General features: G+C 41.1%; 1 protein-coding gene and 1 long non-coding RNA gene across 2 annotated transcripts; one reads left to right on the top strand and one right to left on the bottom strand.

Annotated features, from left to right (window-relative positions):
- Window positions 1–15,504: 15,504 nt before the first annotated feature.
- LOC123741664 (ferritin, middle subunit) lies at window positions 15,505–17,513 on the bottom strand. The gene is made up of 4 exons (XM_082973594.1): window positions 17,184–17,513; window positions 16,718–16,864; window positions 16,355–16,480; window positions 15,505–15,874 (listed from the first exon to the last, which is right to left on the bottom strand). Exons 1-4 carry the CDS (start codon window positions 17,283–17,285, stop codon window positions 15,719–15,721), a joined length of 531 nt encoding a protein of 176 aa, XP_082829720.1. The 5' UTR covers window positions 17,286–17,513; the 3' UTR covers window positions 15,505–15,718.
- Window positions 17,514–17,672: 159 nt separating this feature from the next.
- LOC106600957 (uncharacterized) lies at window positions 17,673–18,878 on the top strand. Its single transcript, XR_014391921.1, has 2 exons — window positions 17,673–18,075; window positions 18,279–18,878. It is a non-coding gene; the product is annotated as an uncharacterized LOC106600957 (long non-coding RNA).
- The last annotated feature ends 7,987 nt before the right edge of the window (window positions 18,879–26,865 follow it).

The following is a 26,865-nucleotide window of genomic DNA, read 5'->3' as shown; positions in this document are numbered from 1 at the left end:
TGGAGCTGTCATATGGTTGTAAAGCTACTGGTAAATTACTGAAGACTTTAATTTTGGTAATTAACAGGCAAGCTGAACTTTAATTCTAAAACTGAGAAAGATATTGCTAGACGTTTGTAATGTGTCCATATAGTAAATGAGTATCTAGTGGGTAGACCATTTGGTTAAAGGGGAAAATAGCCTAATGAGAAAAGCGTCTAATCAGCAATGGCATTTTAAATAATTGCCATTTTATTTCACAACTGCCACCATTTACAACCAAGAAGTGTTGACATGGTAAAATAATTGAGTACATTTTAAAAGATGGGTATGTTATTCACTAAGATGGTTTATATTTAGGATAATGTTTAGCAGTTTTGTCATGTTTGAAAACATATTTTACATGTGATGAGGCCACACAGGGCCAGAGATTTGTGATAATCTGACATATCCAAAAAGCCCACTAGATGAATATGATTCACTTGTAAATTCCATAATTTACCAACATTTGTATTTGTTATGATCCCTATTAGCTGCTGTCAAGGCAGCAGTTACTCTTCATGGGGTCCAGCAAATTAAAGGCAGTTCTATACAATAAATCTAACCTTACATTACTAAACAGATTTAACACATTAAGGGTTTTCTCTCAGGCCACTACTCTAACACATATCTACAACAACAATGTCTGTGTGTCTATAGTGCATATGTTATTGTGTCTGTGCCTATGTGTCTCTTCACAGTCCCTGCTGTCTCATAAGGTGTATTTTTATCTATTTCTTAAAATCTGATTTTACTGCTTGCATGAGTTACTTGATGTGGAATAGTAGCCATGTCATGGCTCTATGTAGTACTGTGCACCTCCCATAGTCTGTTCTGGACTTGGGGACTGTGAAGAGGCCTGGTGGCATGTCTTGTGGGGTATGCATTGGTGTCTGAGTTGTGTAGTGATGAAGTCAATCTCTCCTCTACTCTGAGCCATGAGAGATTGAAATTCATAAAATTAATGTTAGCTCTCTGTGTACATTTAAGGGTGAGCCGTGCTGCCCAGTTACATTTACATTTACATTTAAGTCATTTAGCAGACGCTCTTATCCAGAGCGACTTACAAATTGGTGCATTCACCTTATAATATCCAGTGGAACAACCACTTTACAATAGTGCATCTAAATCTTTAAGGGGGGGGGGGGGGTTAGAAGGATTACTTTATCCTATCCCAGGTATTCCTTGAAGAGGTGGGGTTTCAGGTGTCTCCGGAAGGTGGTGATTGACTCCGCTGTCCTGGCGTCGTGAGGGAGCTTGTTCCACCATTGGGGTGCCAGAGCAGCGAACAGTTTTGACTGGGCTGAGCGGGAACTGTGCTTCCTCAGAGGTAGGGAGGCGAGCAGGCCAGAGGTGGATGAACGGAGTGCCCTTGTTCTGGGCCAATTGAAATTTTCCTAAGTCCTTTGTGGCACCTGACCACACGATTGGACAGAAGTCCAGGTGCAACAAAACAAGGGCCTGTAGAACCTACCTTGTTGATAGCGTTGTTAAGAAGTCAGAGCAGTGCTTTATCATGGACAGACCTATCCCCATCTTAGCTACTGTTGTATCAATATGTTTTTACCATGACAGAAGTTTATTCTCAACTTGTTACATTTCCACATTATTCATTACAAGGGTTTAGTGTTTTAATTTTATGTCCCAAATATAATGCCTTTAACTTATTTCTTGCCACCCATTCTGAAACTGACTGCAGCTCTTAAGTGTTGCAGTGATTTCACCTGCTGTGGTAGCTGATGTGTATAGTGTTTCCTGATCTCATGACCTGGTCAGGTTTAACTCTGGGTCCTATTCGTAGGAAGGTTATGTGGATTGGAAATACTCCTGGCCTAAGGTGGATCAAACTCTTTCAAACTACCACAAACCTTGCTCTTACTCATTATGAATCTGATACCAAAAGAGCCAGAGACAACAACTTCAATGGACAGCATACTCTTGTGTTTGATTAACTTCCATAGCAGGGATGAGCGTTATGCAAAGAAAAGTTACAATGTCTTTAAATATATATTTCCCTCTATGCACAATGTTAAGCAATGGACAGACAGGTTTAAATTTTATGACATAATACCTATTATTTGTTCATCTGATTACAGTGCTCTTCTACAATTATTCATTCTAGGAGATTTATGAAAGGCAGAGTTACAATGAAGACAGTACACGTTGTAACCACTTTTTTTAATGCTCAAGTCATAAAAGCACTAAGCTATTGTTGTCCTGGTCTCCATCGGGTCCACCAGAGGTTTGTTTACTAGGGCTCACTATAGGAACTGATTTCTTATCAAATCCAATTATTCAATCATTAAATCAACTTCTTTCAACATTTTCATTGAAAATAATATCCCCTTTTCATGAAGTAGATTTTATTGAATGTCATTCATTCTATTGCACTATTCTAACCAAACATGCATTACCAGTTCATATCATTAGGTGTCACTATACACTAGCTAGTCGAAAAAGACTGATGCCATGATAGCTGCCTGTCTCTGTATATGTGAAAGTTCTGGTTGTGTTAGCTGGAATCCATCAATTCATTCTTTCTGAATTAGCCATTCATGTGTTATGGTTGGACAAGCGTGTTGATTTCTTTTTCCTTTTTAAGACAGTGAAATTTGCACGACAAACATTTGTAAATAACCACCAGAGGTGGGAATAAAATACCAACAAAGCCTACACGTCTCACTTCTGGTTCCCGTGACATGCATTGAAACATGGCTTTATTTTGCAAAATATCTGGAATGCATTTCAAATAACAGGTGTGCCATCGTAAATGTTAATTAGTGGAATTTCTTTCCTTCTTATTGCATTTGTACATTAAGGTAGGGTTGGTATACAGAATATAGCCCTATGTGGTAAAAGACCAAGTCTATATTATGGCAAAAGCAGCCCAAAAAGCTGAGAAATGACAGTCCATCATTACTTTAAGACATGATGGTCAGTCAACACATTCCCCCAACCTCAACCCAAAAAACAGATAAAGCAACACCTCACGGCACAAAGCCTCTCCCTTATTTGACCTAGATGGTTTGTGTGTATGCATTGATATGTAGGATACGTGTGCCTTGAATTTTTATGTAGTTCTGTCCTTGAGCTGCTCCTGTCTATTGATGTTCTGTATTGTTATGTTTCGTGTGGACCCCAGGAAGAGTATCTGCTGCTATCGCAACAGCTAATGGGGATCCTAATAAAATACCAATTACCAAATTGTGATGGTTTAGGATGAGTTGGACTGCAGAATGAAGGAAAAGCAGCCAACAGGTGCTCAGCATATGTGGGAACTTCTTCAAGACTGTTGGAAAAGCATTCCAGGTGAAGCTGGTTGAGAGAATGCCAAGAGTGTGCAAAGTTGTCATCAAGGCAAAGCGTGGCAACTTTGAAGAATCAAAATTGTTTAACACTTTTTTGGTTACTACATGATTCTATATGTGTTTTTTCATAGTTTTGATATCTTCACTATTATTCTACATTGTGGAAAATTGTAAAAATAAAGAAAATTATCCTGTCTTATCTGTATGCTCCAATCCCCCCCCCCCCCCCACACACACACCAGAGGACCTGAGCCCTATGACCATGCCTCAGAACTACCTGGCCTGAAGACTCCCCAGTCCACCTGGTTGTGCTGCTTCTCCAGTTTCTGCTGTTCTGCCTGCAGCTATGGAACTCTTACCTGTTCACCTGACATGTTACCTTATCCCGGGACCTGCTGTTTCGTTTCTCCTCTGTCTCTATCGACCTCTCAACCTTTGAATGCTCGGCTATGACAAGCCAACTGACATTTCCTCCTGAGGTGCTGACCTGTTGCGTCCTCTATAACCACTGTGATTATTAATTGCCCCTGCTAGTCACCTATGAACGTCTGAACATCTTGAAGAACCATCTGGCCTTAATGGCCTTATACAGTGCATTCAGAAAGTATTCAAACCCCTTGACTTTTTCCACATTTTGTGACTTTTAAGCCTTATTGTAAAACTGCTTAATTGTTTTTTCCCCCTCATCAGTATACACACAATACCCCATATTGGCGAAGCAAAAACAGGTTTTCAGACATTTTTGCAAATCTTTATAAAAATAAATAAATACGGAAATATCACATTTACTTATGTATTCAGACCCTTTACTCAGTACTTTGTTGAAGAACCTTTAGCAGCGATTACAGCCTGGAGTGTTCTTGGGTATGACATTACACGCTTGGCACACCTGTATTTGGGGTGTTTCTCCCATTCTTCTCTGCAGATCCTCTCAAGCTCTCAGCTCTGTCAGGTTGGATGGAGAGAGTCGCTACACACCTACTTTCAGTTCTCTCCAGAGATGTTCGATCGGGTTCATGTCCGGGCTCTGGCTGGGCCACTCAAGGACATTCAGAGACTTGTCCTGAAGCCACTCCTGCGTTGTCTTGGCTGTGTGCTTAGGGTCGTTGTCCTGTTGGAAGGTGTACCTTTGCCCCCAGTCTGAGGTCCTGAATGATCTGGAGCAGGTTTTCATCAAGGATCTCTCTGTACTTTTCTTTCTTCATCTTTCCCTCGATCCTTACTAGTCTCCCAGTCCCCTGCCGCTGAAAAACATTCCCACAGTATGATGCTGCCATCACCATGATTCACCGTAGGGATGGTGCCAGGTTTCCTCCAGACGTGACACCCTGCGTTCAGGCCAACGAGTTCAGTCTTGGTTTCATCAGACCAGAGAATCTTAATTCTCATGGTCTAAGTGTCACGCCCTGATCTGTTTCACCTGTTCTTGTGATTTTCTCCACCCCCTCCAGGTGTCAATTATTTTCCCTGGTGTATTTATCCCTGTGTTTCCTGTCTCTCTGTGCCAGTTCGTAATATCAAGTCAACCAGCGTGTTTTTCTCATGCCCCTGCTTTTTCTTATCTCTTTTTTGCCTGTCCTCCTGGTTTTGACCCTTGCCTGCCCTGACTCTGAACCTGCCTGACCTCGAGCCTGCCTGCCACTCTGTACCTCCTGGACTCTGACCTTGTTATGATCTTTTTGCCTGTCCACGACCATTCTCTTGCCTGCCCCTTGGATACTAATAAATATCAGAGACTCAAACCATCTGCCTCTCGTGTCTGCATCTGGGTCTCGCCCTGTGCCCTTATACTAAGAGTCCTTTAGGTGCCTTTTGGCAAACTCCAAATGGGCTGTCATGTGCCTTTTACTGAGAAGTTGCTTCGGTCTGGCCACTCTACCATAAAGGCCTGATTGCTGATGCAGAGATGGTTGTCCTTCTGGAAGGTTCTCCCATCTCTACAGAGGAACTAACCCCCTTAATAAGATAAATTTTTTTGTTGTTGTTAATATTCTGAACAAATATTGTAATCACTGTTCTGCAACATATGCTTCAACAATTAATGTATTTGCTGTGCTAGACCTAAGGGATAATGTTAGCTTCATAATTGTTCTTTTATGTTCAAAATCTAGAAAACCATGCCAGATTGCTAACTAAATTAGCTCTGGAGCATTTAATATGGCTATAAAAGAAAACAAAAATATGTTTGGAGATTTTGTATTACACATTTATGAATCATCTAAATGTTAGCATTAAACACTCAAGGCCTTTAAACACTTGTTTGACTTTAATTGTACAAATGTATCGCCTTTTAAGGTGTCTGACGGAGTTGACATAAATCCACTTAGTTGCATTTAATGAACAAATAGTTTGTTCCTTTACATGGTGTTAATAGCTGATACTTTGGTCTGTCAAAATATAAACTTCACATTTTGTTAATATTAAGACAAATATTTGTATATTAAAGTTGATTGTCCAATCTGTTAAGAATCCCTGAGCTCTAAAACTGCAACATTTTTGTATCTGACCCATGGCAAAAAAAAATTGATTGTAGCTACACTAGATATGATATAACCAAAGATTGTTGTTATCCAGCATTTCTGGACATTACAGGTTTGCCTAATCAAAACACTGCAGTAGATTCTACAACTAACCTGGTATTGGCAGTACTCTCTTCATTCCCAATTCTGGAAACCAGATATCTTATACATGTCCTTGTCCAGTTGCAGGTGGTTCTAGAAGTACCAGAGAAAACGCAGATAGATAGCAAATAAAAATATATTTCTGAGTTTTCTCTAGTGTTTGTGCATTTGCCTGTTGCCTTTTCTTTGTTGCCTTATACATTTTAGTGCAGGAGTATTCAACTCTTACCCAATGAGGCCTGTAGCCTGCTGGTTTTCTGTTCTACCTGATAATTTATTTTTTATTGTTTTCTCAAAGATGGCGTAGCAGTCAGGCATCTTTTGTCTTCGTCTTGTCATGTTCCTTGTATATATTTGTATATATTTTTTTTAAATCTTTTTTACCTCACATATAAATTTTTTATATTTTTCTAAACCCCAACTTCAACATACTCTCCTGCAACCCGCCTCTCCCAATGTGGTATGGATCTGCTATTTTCTTTACTTTAGAACCGGAACCCCCAACAGAAGCTAGCCAGCTAACTAACTACTAGCTAGTAGTCAGCTAGCCACAGCTAGCGGTCATCAGCTAACTTTTAGCCCGGACAACTCCTGCCAGTCTGCACAGCATGATTCAACCCAGAGCTTATCAGACTCCTTTTTCTCCATATCTCCGGAATCTTACCGCAAGCTCTGAACCTCTTCACCTGGATCATCGCAGCTAGCTATCTGCTGTCCTGATTGGCTTCTCCTGGCTAACATCCCTGTCCCGAAGCAAGCACCAATTAGCCTGGAGCTAGCCTATGCTAGGCCCATCTCCCGGCTAGCTGAAGAGGTCCATCAGCCACTCCTTGGGCTACAATATCTATTTTGCCAATTGGCCTGGACCCCTTTTATTGCCGATACGGAGGCCCGCCGATCCATCAGGACTGGACAACCGACGTAATCCGCCCGGTGTTTTTCAACAGGCTCCTCCGTCGCGACATCCCCTGAATGCCCATCTGCTAGTTGCGGCCCGTTAGCTGTCTAGAGCATACCGGTTTGGTAGCTGAAGTGGTCCATCAGTCAATTTCTTAGGCTACTATACCTATTTTAACAATTGGCATGGATCCTTTTACTACACAGACCCCTGCTGATAAATCACAACTGGTTTGCCGACGTAACCGCATGAGGGGGCGACAACAGACTTCTTCCGTCGCGACGTACCTCTAAGGCCCTTCTGTTGGCCTGCTAGCCCCGGCCCGCTAGCTGTCTGAATCGCCTTGTCTCCAGCCCGTCCAGCTACTCATTGGACCCTACGATCACTCGGCTATGCATGCCTCTCCCTAATGCCAATATGCCTGGTCCATTGTTGTTTTGGTTAGTGATTATTGTCTTATTTCACTGTACAGCCTCCAGCCCTGCTCAGTATGCCTCAGCTAACCCTCTTGTCCCACCTCCCAAACATGAGGTGACCTCACCTGGTTTAATTGATGTCTCTAGAGACAATACCTCTCTCATCGTCACTCAATGCCTAGGTTTACCTCCACGGTATTCACATCCTACCATACCTTTGTTTGTACATTATGCATTGAATCTATTCTACCGCGCCCAGAAACCTGCTCCTTTTACTCTCTGTTCCAAACGTACTAGACGACCAGTTCTTATAGCCCTTAGCCGTACCCTTATCCTACTCCTCCTCTGCTCCTCATGTGATGTAGAGGTTAATCCAGGCCCTGCAGTGCCTAGGTCCACTCCCATTCCCCAGGCGCTCTCATTTGTTGACTTCTGTAACTGAAAAAGCCTTGGTTTCATGCATGTTAACATTAGAAGCCTCCTCTGTAAGTTTGTTTAATTCACTGCTTTAGCACACTCTGCCAACCCAGATGTCCTAGCCGTGTCTGAATCGGCCACCAAAAACACTGAAATTTCAATCCCTAACAATAACATTTTCTGACAAGATAGAACTGCTAAAGGGGGCGGAGTTGTAATCTACAGCAGAGATAGCCTGCAGAGTTCTGTCATACTATCCAGGTCTGTGCCCAAACCATTTGAGATTCTACTTTTAAAAATCCACCTTTCCAGAAACAAGTCTCTCACCGTTGCCACTTGCTATAGACCACCTTCTGCCCCCAGCTGTGCCCTGGACACCATATGTGAATTGATTGCCCCCCATCTATCTTCAGAGCTTGCGCTGTTAGGTGACCTAAACTGGAACATGCTTAACACCCCGGCCATCCTACAATCTAAGCTTGATGCCCTCAATCTCAGACAAATGATCAATGAACCTACCAGGTACAACCCCAAATCCGTAAACACAGGCACCCTCATAGATATCATCCTAACCAATCTGCCCTCCAAATACACCTCTGCTGTCTTCAACCAGGATCTCAGTGATCACTGCTTCATTGCTTGTGTCCGTAATGGGTCTGCGGTCAAACGACCACCCCTCATCACTGTCAAACGCTCCTTAAAACACTTCAATGAGCAGGCCTTTCTAATCGACCTGACCGGGGTATCCTGGGAGGATATTGACCTCATTCTGTCAGTAGAAGATGCCTGGTTATTCTTTAAAAGTGCTTTCCTCACAATCTTAAATAAGCATGCCCCATTCAATTTTTTTTTAACCAGGAACAGATACAGCCCGTGGTTCACTCCAGACCTGACTGCCCATGACCAGCACAAAAACATCCTGTGGCGTACGGCATTAGCATTGAATAGCCCCCGCGATACGCACTTTTCAGGGAAGTTAGGAGCCAATATACATAGGCAGTTAGGAAAGCAAAGGCTAGCTTATTCAAACAGAAATTTGCATCCTGCAGCACAAACTCCAAAAAGTTCTGGGACACTGTAAGGTCCATTGAGAATAAGAGCACCTCCTCCCAGATGCCCACTGCACTGAGGCTAGGAAACACTGTCACCACCAATACAATCCCAATAATTGAGAATTTCAATAAGCATTTTTTTACGGCTGGCCATGCTTTCCACCTGGCCACCCCTACCCTGGTCAACAGCCCTGCACCCCCCACAGCAACTCCCAAGCCTCCCCCATTTCTCCTTCACCCAAATCCAGATAGCTGATGTTCTGAAAGAGCTGCAAAATCTGGACTCCTACAAATCAGCAGGGCTAGACAATCTGGACCCTCTCTTTCTAAAATTATCCGCCGAAATTGTTGCAACCCCTACTACTAGCCTATTCAACCTCTCTTTTGTATAGTCTGAGATCCTCAAAGATTGGAAAGCTGCCGCGGTCATCCCCCTCTTCAAAGGGGGAGACACTCTAGACACAAACTGCTACAGACCAAAATCTATCCTACCCTGCCTTTCTAAGGTCTTCGAAAACCAAGTTAACAAACAGATCACCGACTAATTCGAATCCCACCGTACCTTCTCCGCTATGCAATCTGGTTTCCGAGCTGGTCATGGGTGCACCTCAGCCATGCTCAAGGTCCTAAACGATATCATAACCGCTATCGATAAAAGACAATACTGTGCAGCTGTATTCATCGACCTGGCCAAGGCTTTCGACTCTGTCAATCACCACATTCTTATCGGCAGACTCAACAGCCTTGGTTTCTCAAGTGATTGCCTCGCCTGGTTCACCAACTACTTCTCAGACAGAGTTCAGTTTGTCAAATCGGAGGACCTGTTGTCTGGACCTCTGCCAGTCTCTATGGGGGTGCCACAGGGTTCAATTCTCGGCCCGACTCTTTTCTCTGTATACATCAATGATGTCGCTCTTGCTGCTGGTGATTCTCTGATCGACCTCTAAGCAGACGACACCATTCTGTATACTTCTTGCCCTTCTTTGGACTGTGTTAACTAACCTCTAGACGAGCTTCAATGCCATACAACTCTCCTTCCGTGGCCTCCAACTGCTCTTAAATGCAAGTAAAAGTAAATGCATGCTCTTCAACCGATCACTGCCCACACCTGCCTGCCCGTCCAGCATCACTACTCTGGACGGATATGACTTAGAATATGTGGACAACTACAAATACCTAGGTGTCTGGTTAGACTGTAAACTCTCCTTCCAGACTCACATTAAGCATCTCCAATCCAAAATGAAATCTAGAATCGGCTTCCAATTTCACAACAAAGCATCCTTCACTCATGCTGCCAAACATACCCTCGTAAAACTGACTATCCTGCCGATCCTTGACTTCGGCGATGTCATTTACAAAATAACCTCCAACACTCTACTCAGCAAATTGGATGCAGTCCATCACAGTGCCATCTGTTTTGTCACCAAAGCCCCATATACTACCCACCACTGCGACTTGTATGCTCTCGTTGGCTGTCCCTCACATCATATTCGTCACCAAACCCACTGGCTCCAGGTCATCTATAAGTCTATGCTAGGTAAAGCCCGGCCTTATCTCAGCTCACTGGTCACCATAGCAGCACCCACCCATAGCACGCTCTCCAGCAGGCATATTTCACTGGTCACACCCAAAGCCAATTCCTCCTTTGGCCGCCTTTCCTTCCAGTTCTCTGCTGCCAATGACTGGAACAAATTGCAAAAATCACTGAAGCTGGAGACTCATAGCTCCCTCACTAACGTTAAGCACCAGTTGTCAGAGCAGCTCACAGATTACTGCACATGTACATAGCCCATCTGTAAATAGCTCATCCAACTACCTCATCCCCATACTGTTCTTTTTTCCCTTTGCACCCCAGTATCTCTACTTGCACATTCATCTTCTGCACATCTATCACTCCAGTGTTTAATTGCTAAATTGTAATTATTTCGCCACAATGGCCTATTTATTGCCTTACCTCCCTTTTCCTACCTCATTTGCACACACTGTATATAGACTTTTTTCTATTGTGTTATTGACTGTATGTTTGTTTATTCCATGTGTAACTCTGTGTTGTTGTTTATGTCGCACTGCTTTGCTTTATGTTGGCCAGGTCGCAGTTGTTAATGAGAACTTGTTCTCAACTAGCCAACCTGTTTAAATAAAGGTGAAATAAAAACAAATTATTAAACAATTGTTCACACCTGTTGTCCCAGGTCTAAATCAATCCCTGATTAGAGGGGAACAATTTAAAAAAGCAGTGGAACTGGCTTCTAGGTCCAGAGTTGAGTTTGAGGGGTATAGTGCATTTTAGAGTTGAAGAGCACCAACCACAGATACACATGCTCTCTAGACCGTCTCGAAGACTAAATTCAATATAGAATGTGTGACGAGGTGACAAAGAGATTGTTTTACTATTGTAACATGCAGTGAATAGAATTCTGTTGTTCTCTGGTTTAGAAATCAAACTCTGGTTCTCTCATTTCAGACCAAATTTTATACATTTTTCCCAGTTGTTTTTTTAGAGAACATTGTATTGCAAAGTATGCTACAGTATATGTGTAGGATATGCTGTGTTGGCTAATTTGCAAATGCAGCTTAGTTTTTAAACCTCCACTCTAGCATACATGACACACACATCTTTCTATCTACATGCTTTTATTTGGCTTTCTAATAAAAGTACCACGATTGAATGTTTCTTTAAGCTTGCAGCTAGTTACTTGAAAAGAGACATATAATAAGACCAAAACATGACAACAACAAAAAATGTCACTGACAGATAGCTAATAAAACACTAGCATGATGAGCAGGCAATTTTACATTTCCAGTAGCAGGCTAGGCTAGTCAAATTAACATTGGCTGAGCTATGTACTCAGAATATTGAAAAATGTGCTTTCTCCGTTAAGCTGTTTTAAAATCTGACACAGCGGTTGCATCCATGGGTAGTCAATCTATAATTCTTTAAATAATTATATATTTTGTCAATGTTTATGATGAGTATTTTTGTAAATTGATGTGCACATTCACTGGACGTTTTGGTGGGAATACATTTTCCTAACATCAAGCGTCAATGTAAAATGCTGTTTTTGGATATAAATATGAACTTTATCGAACAAAACATACATGTATTGTGTAACATAATGTCCTAGGAGTGTCATCTGATGAAAATCGTCAAAGGTTAGTGCTTCATTTAGCTGTGTTTTGGGTTTTATTGACACATGTCCTTGCTTGGAAAATGGCTGTGTGATTATTTTTGTCTATGTACTCTAACACAATCTAATGTTTTGCTTTCGCTGTAAAGCCTTTTTGAAATTGGACAATGTGGTTAGATTAAGGAGAAGTTTATCTTTAAAATGGTGTAAAATAGTTGATTGTTTGAGAAAGTTGAATTATGACATTTTGTTGTTTTTGAATTTTCCGCCCTGATATTTCACTAGCGTCCCACCTAGCCCATAGAAGTTAACCTGTTGGGGCTACAGGTTAGCAATGAACCCCGAGCCGGGATTGCTAACAAGGCTGGAAATTCAAAACATCAAAAATCTAATAATTTCAATTTCTCAAACAATCAACTATTTTACACAATTTAAATGATAAACATCTCCTTAATCTAACCACATTGTTCGATTTTCAAAGAGGCTTTACGGCAAAAGCATAAAGTTAGATTATGTTAGGACAGTACATAGCCACAAAAGTACAAACATCCATTTTCAATTCAAGGTCAGGCGTCACCAAAAGCAGAAACCAGCTTGAATTATGCACTAACTTTTGTCAATCTCCATCAGATGACACTCCTAGGACATTATGTTATACAATACATGCATTTTTTGTTCCATCAAGTTCATATTTATATCCAAAAACAGCATTTTACAGTAGCGTGAAATTCAGATTTTTTTCTTCTCTGAAATGCTTCCGGTGAACATAACAAAATTACTATTCGAAAACATTGGTACATTATAATATTGTCATTCAAAGAATAATATATTATCATCTCGTAATTGCTACCGAATGGCCAGATCTCAAAATAACTTTACTGGGAAATCACATTTTGCAATAAACGGGGTGCTATGCTAAGAACAACAGGCTATGCTATACAGTTAGCATCATCTAAAATCGATAATAACATTGTAAATACCCCCTTACCTTTGATTATCTCCATCAGAAGGCAGGATCCCAGGTCCGGAAGGCATTCCAGGTCCGGAACAAATGTGGTTTCTTTTGACAAAGTTCATAATTTATGTCCAAATAACACCAAGTACTTAGCGTTCATTATGCTCCCACAAAACGTGGTTGGGGGGCTGGTAAAATCACGCCGAAAAGCTAAAAAACCCTAGTAAATAATCTATTTATGTTCGTTCAAACATGTCAAATGTTGTTTAGCATTAATCTTTTGGTCCATTTTTAACGTTAAACATCAGTAATATTTTCACACAACCTATCCTATGTCTAGATAAAAAATGATGACAAACTCACGTTTCTCAGATTTATGCGCAGGCGCAAAAAAATGAAGTGATAACATGTCAACTTCCTTGGATTCTAATTTGCTCTCTGTTTATCATAGACGCTTCAAACAACTTTATAAAGATCGTTGACATCTAGTGGAAGCCGTAGGTGTTGCGAAATGAATCCTTTCTCACTATGGTATCTATAAAACAATGACACTAAATAGTACAGTCACAAAATTCACATTTTTTTTTAATCTATTTTTCACAGGTTTTTGCCTGCAATATGAGTTTTGTTATACTTACAGACACCATTCAAACTGTTTTAGAAAATTCAGAGTGTTTTCTATCCGAATGTGTTAATAATATGCATATCCTAGCTTCTGAGTTGGTGTAGGAGGCAGTTAAAAATGGGCACATATTTTTTTTCAAAATGTCTCAATACTGCCCCCGAGCCCCAACTAAGGGTTAAGGTTACGTCTAAGGTTAAGGTTTGGAGTTAAGTTACAGGGTTACGGTTAGGGTTATGGGAAGGGTTAGCTAACATGCTAAGCAGTTGCAAAGTATCTAAAAAGTAGTAAATAGTTGCGAAGTTGAAAATTAGCAAAAAGGCTGATGTTGTCCGTGATGAGTTACAAGCAACTTTTGGGTTGCTAGACGTTCGTGTTATATGCTCACCCAAACTTATCCTTTAAGCATGACACACCATTTAGTCAAAAAGTGATGCCCCTTTTCGCAAAAAAAAAAAGGAATCTACAGGCCCTAGTTTTGTCACACCTGGACTACTGTCCAGTCGTGTGATCAGGTGCCACAAAGAGGGACTTAGGAAAATTACAACTGGCCCAGAACTGGGCAGCACGGCTCACCCTTAAATGTACACAGAGAGCTAACGTTAATATGAATGTCAATCTCTCATGGCTCAGAGTAGAGGAGAGATTGACTTCATCACTACACAACTCAGACACCAATGCATACCCCACAAGACATGCCACCAGGTCTCTTCACAGTCCCCAAGTCCAGAACAGACTATGGGAGGTGCACAGTACTACATAGAGCCATGACATGGCTACTATTCCACATCAAGTAACTCATTCAAGCAGTAAAATAAGATTTAAAAAATAGATAAAAATACACCTTATGAGACAGCAGGGACTGAGAAGAGACACATAGGCACAGACACAATAACATATGCACTATAGACACACACATGGATGTTGTGTTGTAGATATGTGGTAGTAGAGTAGTGGCCTGAGAAAACCCTTAATGTGTTGTGAAATCTGTTTAGTAATGTAATGTTAGATTTATTGTGTAGAACTGCCTTTATTTTGCTGGACCCCATGAAGAGTAACTGCTGCAAATGTTGGTAAATTAAGGAATATGCAAATGAATCAGATGCCATCTAGTGGTCTTTTTGGGTTTGTCAGATTATCACAAATCTCTGGCCCGGTGTGGCCTCATCTCACATAAAATATATTTTCAAATAGGATGACAAATCTGCTAGCATTACCCTAAATATAAACCATCTTAGCAAACACAATTACCATCTTTTATTTTAACGTACTGAATTATATTACCATGTCAACACTGCTTGGTTGTAAATGTTGGGAGTTGTGAAAAAATAGTTGCAGAGTTATTGAAAATGCCATTGCTGATTAGACACTTTACTCATTAAGCCATTTTCCCCTTTAACCAAATGGTGTACCCACTAGAAACTTATTTACCATATGGACACATTACAAATGTCTAGCAATATCTTTTTCAGTTTTAGAATTAAAGTTCAGCTTGCCTGTTAATTACCAAAATTAAAGTCTTCAGTATTTTACCAGTAGCTTTACAACCTTATGACAGCTCCAATAAGCCCCCTATGATGAACTAGAGGCTTGTAGAATCATTACTATTTGGAGTATTCACTTCATAGTTTGCTGTAGGGGAACTATGGACATTACCACCTGAAACAAACAAAATGAGTGAAGATGTGTCAGTAATAGTGTAACTTCCCATCACTAGGAAATGCGCCATAACAGCTGGCTAACTGATTTACCGAGCAGAAAGCAAGGGTTTGATTGCCCTCTAATAAACTTGTGATGCAGTCAAAGTCTACATCAACTGTAGTTACCCATTTTACTCCTATGGACCTAGAGTTGACAGTTGTGCCCTTAATTGACATGGCACCATTACAAGTTATGGTAAAGGACAACCTCTGTGGTCAGAGGTAATGTCCTTTATAAACCTCATGTTAACAATAGAAGTTGATGACCCTCAGTCACTAGCAGTTCTACAACTGTCAGTATTTATCACTGGGTATTGAGATGCTCAGTAAGACGGAGCAAAGAACCTGAATAGACTGTTACAACATCCATTACAAGTCAAAGCTTTTTCTTTTTATTGTTTTACAAGACGCCTTGCCTCCATTACAATAGTGTTGTCAACAAAAACACCAATGTTACAGCTGTGTTGCACTGCACCAGTTTAACACTCTCCCCTCCCTATAAATGCAAAGCCAGTAGGATCTATCAGAGAAGCCAGGAGTCCTGGTCTGAGGCTGGATGCCGTAGCCTGGGGATGGAAGTGGTTTAGCTCTGGCCTCCCAGGGTGTGCTTGTCAAACAGGTACTCTGCCATCTTGTTTTTGACAGCATCCATCTTGGTGAGGTTGGTGATGTGGTCACCCAGCTTCTTAATGGCCTCCACCTGCTCATTCAGGTAATGGGTCTCCAGGAAGTCACACAGCTAAAGAGGGAAAACAGGTCAGACAAGAGAATAACTACAGAATATTGTAGATACAGTAACAAGAACCTGGTGGTAATGGCATTAGTGCAGATAATGTGTTTCCAGCTTTTTTTAACTAGCCAAGTCAGTTAAGAACAAGTTCTTATTTACAATGACATCCTAACGTGGAACAGTGGGTTAACTGCCTTGTTCAGGGGAAGAACATGTTTCTACCATGTCAGCTCGGGGATTCGATCCAGCAACCTTTTGGTTACTTGCCCAACGCTCTAACCACTAGGCAACCTGCCGCCCCTTATACACACAATGCAGCTAATGCATAAGTTTGCATAGTGTGCATCTGTGGACTATTGTGTGCGTGTGAAGCAGGTCACAATCTTGTGTCATTAGTTATCAGAGCTACAACAACCTGATCATCTCCTGGGACAGTACCTGTATTCTATGTGATATATACATGGTATGTGCAGTTCCACCATAACTTACATGGGGGTCAACCTTGTCAGAGGCAATCTTGTGCAGGTCCAGCAGGGCCTGGTTCACATTCTTCTCCAGCTGCAGAGCACACTGCATGGCCTCCAGCCCATTGCCCCACTCATCACGTCCTGGCTTCTACACAGGACAGAGTGAATACAGGAGGGTTAGGGACTACTAGCAGATGTTAGAGTTAGGATAAAGTGAACAGAGTTACACCCCTCACACTGTCAGTTCAGTGGTTAGAGACAGCATGTTCAGGACTACTCCAGGTTCTCTAGATCAACTTAATGCTGTAGACACTCTCCTCCATGGAGTAAAGACATTTCTATCAGTCTACAATCTAACTGGGTTTTTAGATGCTCATGGGCTCACCTTGATGTCCTGGAGTAAAATGCGTCCACCTCTCTTGTTCTGGAAGGAGAGTAGCTTGTCGGCGTGCTCCCGCTCCTCGTCGCTGTTCTCCTTGAAGAAATGCGCGAAGCCAGGCAGAGCCACATCGTCACGGGAGAAAAAGAAAGCCTGGGTGGATAAATATAAAACTGTGTTTAGAAGAAAAAAAACATAACAGCATTCTGTTCTTGTTGTGGCAACTAAACGTGATGACAAAGGCATGAATCAGTCTAGCCTGTAGTCTACTTGGTAACCTGACAATTAACCCGTCAAGGAGTTGTTACGCGCTCTGTCCAATGTAGGATAGATTCCCGGCTTCATTTGAAAAAAAATCTGAAATATGCACTTCACGGAGTTGAGATTCTTGACTATTAACTGTCTAGGCCTACAGAAAAGCCATTTAGGCCCAGGCATATCAACAAAACGGCCATCTTGGTAGAGTCCTTACCATTGAAGTGTAGGTGTAGGAGGCAAACATCTCCATGTTGATCATCCGGTTGATGGCAGCTTCGCAATCGTGGTGATAGTTCTGGCGGATCTGAGACTCCATCTTGGCGGATTTTCTTTTATATCAAAATAAAGTGTAGAAAAATAAAGTTCCTCCGACTATTCTGCTATTACAGTTAAAGTAAGTGTTACGTTATCAATCCGGAATGTTCTATAGTGCGGGACGAAGGCAGAGGAGTTCCGTTCAATCACTGTTGAAGCAAGAACTTCTTCATGCGTCTTCTCAGACTTGTGAACTGGAAGGAGCCTTGTTCCGTCTATTTATTGTTCCGAACGGAACGCGTCAGTGAAATCCACCCTCACAGAGCGTAGCCAATCACCTTTAGAATTTCAACAGGAACTAGGCGGATCATTTGACGACGAGCCCACTCATACACCTCATGACCTAAAGCAATGATTATTTATTATATTAACAAGAGACGAGTGACAACTCTAACAATGGAAATACATGTGCTCAACGATTGAAGACAGGCAAGATTCTAACCAATTAGAGGGCAGGTACGCGTGTAAATAACACGCACAACTAAACGTCGTTTTTCTCAAAGTTGCCGGAGTACAACGTGCATCAACATATAATATATGTGTCGGCGTTTGTAAAAGCTTTTGTAAAAGCTTAACCATTACGAAATTTCAATTCGATCAAGATCCTTAAGTAATTTGACACTCTGTTATATACCTCCACACATAAATGGCCTTATCTCACGCGGACAGATTTTGGGCAGAGTAAATGCTCTCGCCTTGACCTCTTCATCTCGGTCTGTTATTTTTTTTAAACATGTTGTTACGGTCACGACCGGGTCAATCATGTGACCAGCTGCAAAAAGTTATAAACAGTAAGTAATACTGTAAATGGTTAACCATTACATAACTCTTTCTATTGAAGTTCTGAAGGGTGACACAGCGTTTTTAGTCTGTACTCTTACCCCCTCCCCCTCTCTCCCTATTGCTCCCTCCCACTATTATTACCAGGGGCGCAACTTTGGTTTTAGATGTGGGGGGACATATATATTTATATTTTTTGAACCTCCTGAGACAGGCGGCAGTCCGGAACCTCCTGAGACGGGCCGCAGTCCGGAACCTCCAGCGACGGCCGCTTTCCGGACCCTCCAGCGACAGCCCGTAGTCAAGAGTCTTCAGCGGCGGCCCGCAGTCCAGAACCTCCAGCGGCGGTACATCATGGGCGAGAAACATATTGTTTTTCTTAAAATCAATTATAGTAGTAGCAAGCTATCAAAGTTGACCTCCGGTCCTCAAATGCTCTCCTTCTCAAACTGAACAGAATATAGGCTATAGGCTAGTCTACGTGCAAGATACTGCATTTTTTGGACTCGCCTAATAAAAAGAATTTTCTGAAGAATTCTTTGACTCTCCTCCTGAACTGCGACTGTAGTCCTACACAGCACAGGATTGGTTAGGCAGCACAAAAAAAGGTTTTGATCAGCAAGGGCAGAACAGGCCTTAGGGTTGGAATATCCATTACAGTGTGTAATGCAGTCTAGTTTTATTTACGCGATCCCAGCAGCTATCTTAGAAATATAACTTTACTCTGTGCTTCTCTGAGCATGCACAATCAAACTGAAGTGAGCTTGTTTATCTATAATTGCAGGATTAAATTGGAGTTGATGCTTTAAGTCAATGTTTTCTACTGGTTATGCTCTTTTCAGTGTACCGACACATGTATGAATCATTTGATTGAGACCATGCTAAATAGCCTATAGGCACACTTCATATTGCATTTCTAGCAGAGAACCGGGTGGAATCGGACATACATCGATATATAGCCTAATAAGCAACGAATTCTAAAACACTGAGAAATATTGAAATTTCTTTAATTACAAATTACATGACCCTCCCCTGGACTAGATTAAAAAAATTCTGAACTATCCTCTTGACTGAAATTGAAAAGCATGACCCTCCCCTATTTTCCTCCAGGTACCCACCCTGTACATTTTTATCCATCTCTTAGCATTACAGTTTTACTGTAAAAACTAAGAATGTTCTTGTTAAAGTTATAAACAGAAGTGATAGTAACACTGTAAATGATTAACCGTTACAGAACTCTTTCTTTTGAAGTTCTGAAGGGTGACACAGCGTTTTTAGTCTGTACTCTTTCCCCCTCCCCCTCTATTCTTATTTCCCTCCCTCCTTCCCAGTCCTCCTGTCATAACCTCCTGTTGGTTCTACTACAGTATGGAATGACTCAGGCTCTGCCCTGGCTGTATTTCTGCCTTGTCATTGTGACTCAGCATTCTGGAGTCTCAAGCAGAGACAGAAGAGGAAGCGAGATGTTCCACTCCCTCAATGGTTCTGTTTCAATGGAAGTCAAGGACTAAGCAGACCGCTATCGCATTGATGTCTATGGAGAACCCCGCCCCCCTTAATTATACAATGGTAAAAGGCCTGAGTGAACTGCCTTCAATTATCCACCATCTTTGGCCTGAAGGCCATTCTTTTCTGCTATCACCGTGACAATGGTGGAAGGAGTCTGGGTCTCATGACTGTGTAAACAGACTTGAGCGTGGTGAGTGGGCGAAAATGTGCTGAGACCAGGGAAAAAAAGGGAAGAATGAGAAAACAGCAGTATCATATACTATGTAACTTACTAAGGCATTTTTAAACAAATAACTGTAATATGGTTGTTTCTGATGAATGTTGGAGGTAAAATACACCAACAACTTTCCTGATCATTTGGCCAATATACCCCAATCACAACTCAAATAACAATATTTTTCAATATTACTTTAAACTGTTGGTCTAACTAACAGTTTAGAAAATCACCACCAAAACCCTTGGTTTTTCACACTCAATAGTTTCCCGTGTGTATCAAGAATGGTCCACCTCCCATAGGGACATCCAGCCAATTTAACACAACTGTGGGAAGCATTGGAGTCAACATGGGCCAGCATCCCTGTAGAAGGCTGCTCTGAGGGAAAAAGGGACGTTTGCAATTCAATATTAGGAAGTTGTTCTTAATGTTTTATACACTCAGTGTTTATATAAAAAAAAGTATTTCCCCTTTTCTGATTCTCTCTATTTTTCAACGTTTTTGTAACTGAATGTTATCAGATCTTCAACCAAAACATAATATTAGATAAAGGGAACATGAGTTTACAAATAACAAAAGAATGGATACTTAATTTTATCTATTTAATTAACCAAGTTACGCAACACCATATTCCCCTGTGTTAAAAAGTTATTGCCCCCTTACACTCAATAATTGGTATTGCCACCTTTAGCTGCAACGACTGCAACCAAATGCTTCCTGTAGTTGATGATCAGTCTCTCACATTGCTGTGGAGGAATTTTGTCCCACTCAATGCTTGCATTCAGAACTGCTTTAATTCAGCGTAATTTGTGGGTTTTCAAGCATGAACTGCTCATTTCAAGTCCTCCCACTACATCTAAATTGGGATTAGGTCTGGACTTTGACTAGGCCATTCCAAATCAAATTTCATGTACAGTCGTGGCCAAAAGTTTTGAGAATGACACAAATATTAATTTTCACAAAGTCTGCTGCCTCAGATTGTATGATGGCAATTTGCATATACTGTACTCCAGAATGTTATGAAGAGTGATCAGATGAATTGCAATTCATTGCAAAGTCCCTCTTTGCCATGCAAATGAACTGAATCCAAAATAAACATTTCCACTGCATTTCAGCCCTGCCACAAAAGAACCAGCTGACATCATGTCAGTGATTCTCTCATTAACACAGATATGAGTGTTGACGAGGACAAGGCTCGAGATCACTTTGTCATGCTGATTGAGTTCGAATAACAGACTGGAAGCTTCGAAATGAGGGTGGTGCTTGGAATCATTGTTCTTCCTCTGTCACCCATGGTTACCTGCAAGGAAACACGTGCCGTCATCATTGCTTTGCACAAAAAAGGGCTTCACAGGCAAGGATATTGCTGCCAGTAAGATTGCACCTAAATCAACCATTTATTGGATCATCAAAAACTTCAAGGAGAGCGGTTCAATTGTTATGAAGAAGGCTTCGGGGCGCCCAAGAAAGTCAAGCGCCAGGACCATCTCCTAAAGTTGATTCAGCTGCGTGATCTGGGCACCACCAGTACAGATCTTGCTCAGGAATGGCAGCAGGCAGGTGTGAGTGCATCTGCACGCACAGTGAGGCGAAGACTTTTGGAGGATGGCCTGGTGTCAAGAAGGGCAGCAAAGAAGCCACTTCTCTCCAGGAAAAACATCAGGGACAGACTGATATTCTGCAAAAGGTACAGGGATTGGATTGCTGAGGACTGGGGTAAAGTCATTTTCTCTGATGAATCCCCTTTCCGATTGTTTGGGGCATCTGGAGAAAAGCTTCTCCGGAGAAGACAAGGTGAGCGCTACCATCAGTCCTGTGTCATGCCAACAGTAAAGCATCCTGAGACCATTCATGTGTGTGGTTGCTTCTCAGCCAAGTGAGTGGGCTCACTCACAATTTTGTTGAAGAACACAGCCATGAATAAAGAATGGTACCAACACATCCTCCGAGAGCAACTTCTCCCAACCATCCAGGAACAGTTTGGTGACGAACAATGCCTTTTCCAGCATGATGGAGCACCTTGCCATAAGGCAAAAGTGATAACTAAGTGGCTCGGGGAACAAAACATCAATATTTTGGGTCCATGGCCAGGAAACTCCCCAGACCTTAATCCCATTGAGAACTTGTGGTCAATCCTCAAGAGGCGGGTGGACAAACAAAAACCCACAAACTCCAAGCATTGATTATGCAAGAATGGGCTGCCATCAGTCAGGATGTGGCTCAGAAGTTAATTGACAGCATGCCAGGGCAGATTACAGATGTCTTGAAAAAGAAGGGTTAACACTGCAAATATTGACTCTTTGCATCAACTTCATGTAATTGCCAATAAAAGCCTTTGACACTTATGAAATGCTCGTAATTATACTTCAGTATTCCATAGTAACATCTGACAAAAATATCTAAAGACACTGAAGCAGCAAACTTGGTGGAAATTAATATTTGTGTCATTCTCAAAACTTTTGGCCATGACTGTAGACTTGATTTTGTGTTTTGGATCATTGTCTTGCTGCATGACCTAGCTGCGCTTCAGCTTCAGCTCACAGACGGATGGCCTGACATTCTGCTGTAGAATTCTCTGATACAGAGCAGATTTCATGGTTCCTTCTATTAAGGCAAATCATCAAGGTCCTGTGGCAGCAACGCATCCCCAAACCATCACACATCCAGCACCATGCTTGACCGTTGGTATGAGGTTCTTACTGTGGAATGCAGTGTTTGGTTTTCGCCAGACATAATGGGACCCATCCCTTGTATAGGAATTCATATCCAGTCCTAATAGGCTGAAGATTCTATTATGAATAAAAGTATTGTGTTGATCTACCTGGAAAAAGAGGGGCTAATTACTTTGGACTTTTCAGACTGATTTTATTACTCCAAAATGAATGAAAATAAAATCATGCTGACACCACCTAAAATAACATTTTCCTTTCTAGTAATGAGCCCAATACCATATCGGTCCATATTATCAGACAGGTGTGGTATTTAGCAATAAGACAGATCATGAACTCAAAACATTATCTTGTTGCTAGCAACATAGACTATTGCTGACTTGACTGTCCCAAACTTTCCACTGGTACTCAGCCAAGGATGTATAAACACTGAATAATGTAGGCCTATCTGTTACAACAGAATTCTGTTACTGCCTACCATGCTATGTTGTTGTCTTAGGTCTCTCTTTATGTAGTGTTGTGTTGTCTCTCTTGTCGTGATGTGTGTTTTGTCATATATTTTTATGTAATTTAGCCTCCGTCCATTTTTCCTTTTGGTAGGCCGTCATTGTAAATAAGAATTTGTTCTTAACTGACTTGCCTAGTCAAATAACGGTTAAATAAAAAATACAAATAAAATAAAATACATTTAGCCCTCTGGCGGTGATTACCATTTTCAATTGGTTGTTCAGCACAGTACCGTGTCCGTTGAATTCAATGCTGCCCATTGTTCCGTCTTACAGAACGAAACCATGAAGTTTATGCTAATACTCGGCAATATCATGGCGCGATTGACCAATAGAAGTTCACTATAGTTTCCAACATGTTCTGGATTGGCTATTGATACCTAGCCTACTGTCAGCTTGCTAACAACCACTTGGCAAGCCACTCTGGATGATGCTAGAATGGCTAAGCGTTGCATTGCTGTATACATATATCTCCTGTAATGCCTAAACCAAGCTGTTTCTAAAAACTCATGTTTTAAAATGGTGCAGTTCACATATTTTTAAGAGCAGAAATAAATGTAGTAGTAATGGAAAGTTAGGATCTCCCTCTTAACAGTGGCCATGAAAGCTGCTTTCAAAGTGTGTTTCTCCCCGGATTGCATTAAGAAATGTTGTGAAATGACTGTGCACAAGGGCCTCAGGGGAAATTTGTAGGATTTGGGATGTCAATTTGTATCCCTCCATTTAGTATGATACAGTGCATTTGGAAATAATTTAGACCCTTTGACTTTTTCCAAATTTTGTTATGTTACAACCTTATTCTAAAATGGATACAATACATATTTCCCCTCATAAATCTACACCTAATACGACATAATGACAAAGTGAAAACAAGTTTTCAGACATTTTTGCCAAAACGAGAAATATCTTATTTACATAAATATACAGACCCTTTGCAATGAGACTCGTAATTGAGCTCAGATGCATCCTGTTTCCATTGATATATGGATAAGACAGGAGAATTACACCAGCCCTCCTGCACATAGACTATTGCAGAATGCACAGCACCAATCAAAAGTTTGGACACACCTACTCATTCAAGGGATTTTCTTTATTGTTTACTATTTTTCACACTGTAGAATAATAGAGAAGACATCAAAACTATGAAATAACACATATGGAATCATGTAGTAACTAAAAAAAGTGCTAAACAAATCAAAATATATTTTAGATTTTAGATTCTTCAAAGTAGCCATGCTTTGCCTTGATGACATCTTTGCACACTCTTGGCATTCTCTCAACCAGCTTCACCTGGAATGCTTTTCCAACAGTCTTGAAGGAGTTCCCACATATGCTGAGCACCTGTTGGCTGCTTTTCTTTCACTCTGCGGTCCAACTCATCCCAAACCATCTCATTTTGGAATTTGGTATTTTATTACGATGCCCATTAGCTGTTGCAAAAGCAGCAGCTACTCTTCCTGGGGTCCACATACAGAACATCAACAGACAAGAGCGGCTCATAATTTTTTTTTAAAGGCACACGTAGCCTACATATCAATGCATACACACAAACTATCTAGGTCAAATATGGGAGAGGCGTTGTGCCGTGAGGTGTTGCTTTATCTGTTTTTTGGGTTGAGGTTGGGTGATTGTGGAGGCCAGGTCATCTGATGCAGCACTCCATCACTCTCCTTCTTGGTCAGTAGCCCTTACACAGCCTGGAGGTGTGTTGGGTCATTGTCCTGTTGAAAAACAAATGATAGTCCCACTAAGTGCAAACAAGATGTGATGGTGTATCGCTGTGGTAGCCATGCTGGTTAACGGTGCCTTGAATTTAAAATTAATCACAGACAGTGTCACCAGCAAAGCACACCCACACCATCACACCTCCTCCTTGATGCTTCACTGTGGGAACTATACATGAGGAGATCATCCGTTCATCTACTATGCGTCTCACAAAGATATGGCGGTTGGAACCAAAAGTCTCAAATTTGGACTCATCAGACCAAAGGACAGACTTCCAACGGCCTAATGTTCATTTCTCTTGTTTCTTGGCCTAAGCAAGTCTCTTCTTTTTATTGGTGTCCTTAAGTAGTGGTTTCTTTGCAGCAATTCAACCATGAACGTCTGATTCACTCATTCTCCTCTGAACAGTTGATGTTGAGATGTGTCTGTTACTTGAACTCTGTGAAGCATTTATTTGGGCTGCAATCTGAGGTGCAGTTAATTGCCTATTTCTGAGGCTGGTAACTCTAATGAACTTATCTTCTGCAGCAGAGGTAACTCTGGGTCTTCCTTTCCTGTGGTGGTCCTCATGAGAGCCAGATTCATCATAGCGCTTGATGGTTTTTGCGACTGCACTTGATGAAACTTTCAAAGTTCTTGAAATTTTCCGGATTGACTGAACGTCATGTCTTAAAGTAATGACGGACTGTTGTTTTTCATTGCTTCTTTGGACTGTTCTTGCCATAATATGGACTTGGTCTTTTACCACATAGGGCTATCTCCTGTATACCACCCCTACCTTAATGCTCAAATGCATTAAGAAGTAAAGAAAGAGAAGGCACACCTGTTCTTTGAAATGCATTCCAGGTGACTACCTCATGAAGCTAGTTGAGAGAATACCAAGAGTGTGCAAAGCTCTCATCAAGGCATCTCAAAAATAAAATATATTTTGATTTGTTTAACACTTTTTTGGTTACTACATGTTTCCATATGTGTTATTTCATAGTTTTGATGTCTTCACTATTATTCTACAATGTAAAATAAAGAAAAACCCTTGAATGAGTAGCTGTGTCCAAACTTTTGACTGGTACTATTTTCTGGAGACTGAGACAGGGGTGGTCGGGGGTAATTTCCTCACTAACAATCACCTCTTTCAGTTGTCGGGTGTTGAGAGCCGCCATGTTCCCACAGATTAATTGTGAATGGACAGAATATGCCAGCTGCTGGAGCGAAATAGACCTGCTATTGTTCCTTGTTAGACAGTGAACGTCCCACACCTGAATGTGATGTTGAAAATTATTTGAAAATAAGTCTGTTAATTCACAGATATTTTGCAAAATAAAGCCATGTTTCAATGCATGTCACCGGAAATGGAAGTGAGACACCTAGCTGCCCTGATTCTTTCTATGTGTTAATAGTAGAGGTGTCATAATACCTATAAAACCTAGCCGTCAAACAGGGTGATGGTTCCAATCATTTTTCCACCATTCATTTTTCCCATAGAGGATTTCAGAAACACTTAAAATAAGGGCTGTGTTTCGTGTTGGCCTACCTTGGCGTGAGGTTTTGATAACCATGTAAATCTCTCTCGGACGAGGTGACTTTTATCAATAGACTCACTGAATAAATGTGTTTGGCACAGGATAAAGATGAAACGATCTCTTGCTGCTATCCAAAGCCAAGGGATACTGAATTTCCTGAAAAGGTTTGTCAGACAGTTTGTTAGTCCAGTAATGTTTGTTGGCATCTTATTTTATTTCCAATTCTGGTGGTTATTTACAAATGTTTGTGGTGCAAATTTCACTGTCTTAAAAAGGAAAAAGAAATAAACACGTTTGTCCAACCATAACACATGTATGGCTAATGCAGAAAGAATGAATTGATGGATTCTAGCTAACACAACCAGAACTTTCACATATACAGAGACAGGCAGCTATCATGGCATCAGTCTTTTTCGACTAGCTAGTGTATAGTGACACCTACTGATATGAACCTATGGTGCCAACCTCTGGCAAATGACATGCAGTTCAAGAACGATTCATTCTTTTGGAACAACTTTTTACTGACTCAATAGTCATGACTCATGATTTGTTTTTTTCTGAGTGAATTATATTAGTTAGTTTGTTTGTTAGTTTAGTTAGTTTGACCTACTGGCCGCAATGAATTATACAGCAAGATTAATATGCAATCCATTGGTGA

Source organism: Salmo salar, chromosome 03, assembly GCF_965601325.2.
Source record: "Salmo salar chromosome 03, fSalSal1, whole genome shotgun sequence".
Lineage (NCBI taxonomy): Eukaryota > Metazoa > Chordata > Actinopteri > Salmoniformes > Salmonidae > Salmo > Salmo salar.
This window is presented reverse-complemented; position numbering and strand designations above follow the sequence as displayed.

Excerpts from the sequence above, each read along its gene's own strand:
- LOC123741664 (XM_082973594.1), bottom strand. The coding sequence starts at position 17,285 with ATGGAGTCTCAGATCCGCCAGAACTATCACCACGATTGCGAAGCTGCC. Across the intron at positions 16,481-16,717 it reads TTTTACTCCAGGACATCAAG|AAGCCAGGACGTGATGAGTG; the intron begins GTGAGCCCATGA and ends TGTCCTGTGTAG. Across the intron at positions 15,875-16,354 it reads CTGACAAGGTTGACCCCCAT|CTGTGTGACTTCCTGGAGAC; the intron begins GTAAGTTATGGT and ends TTCCCTCTTTAG.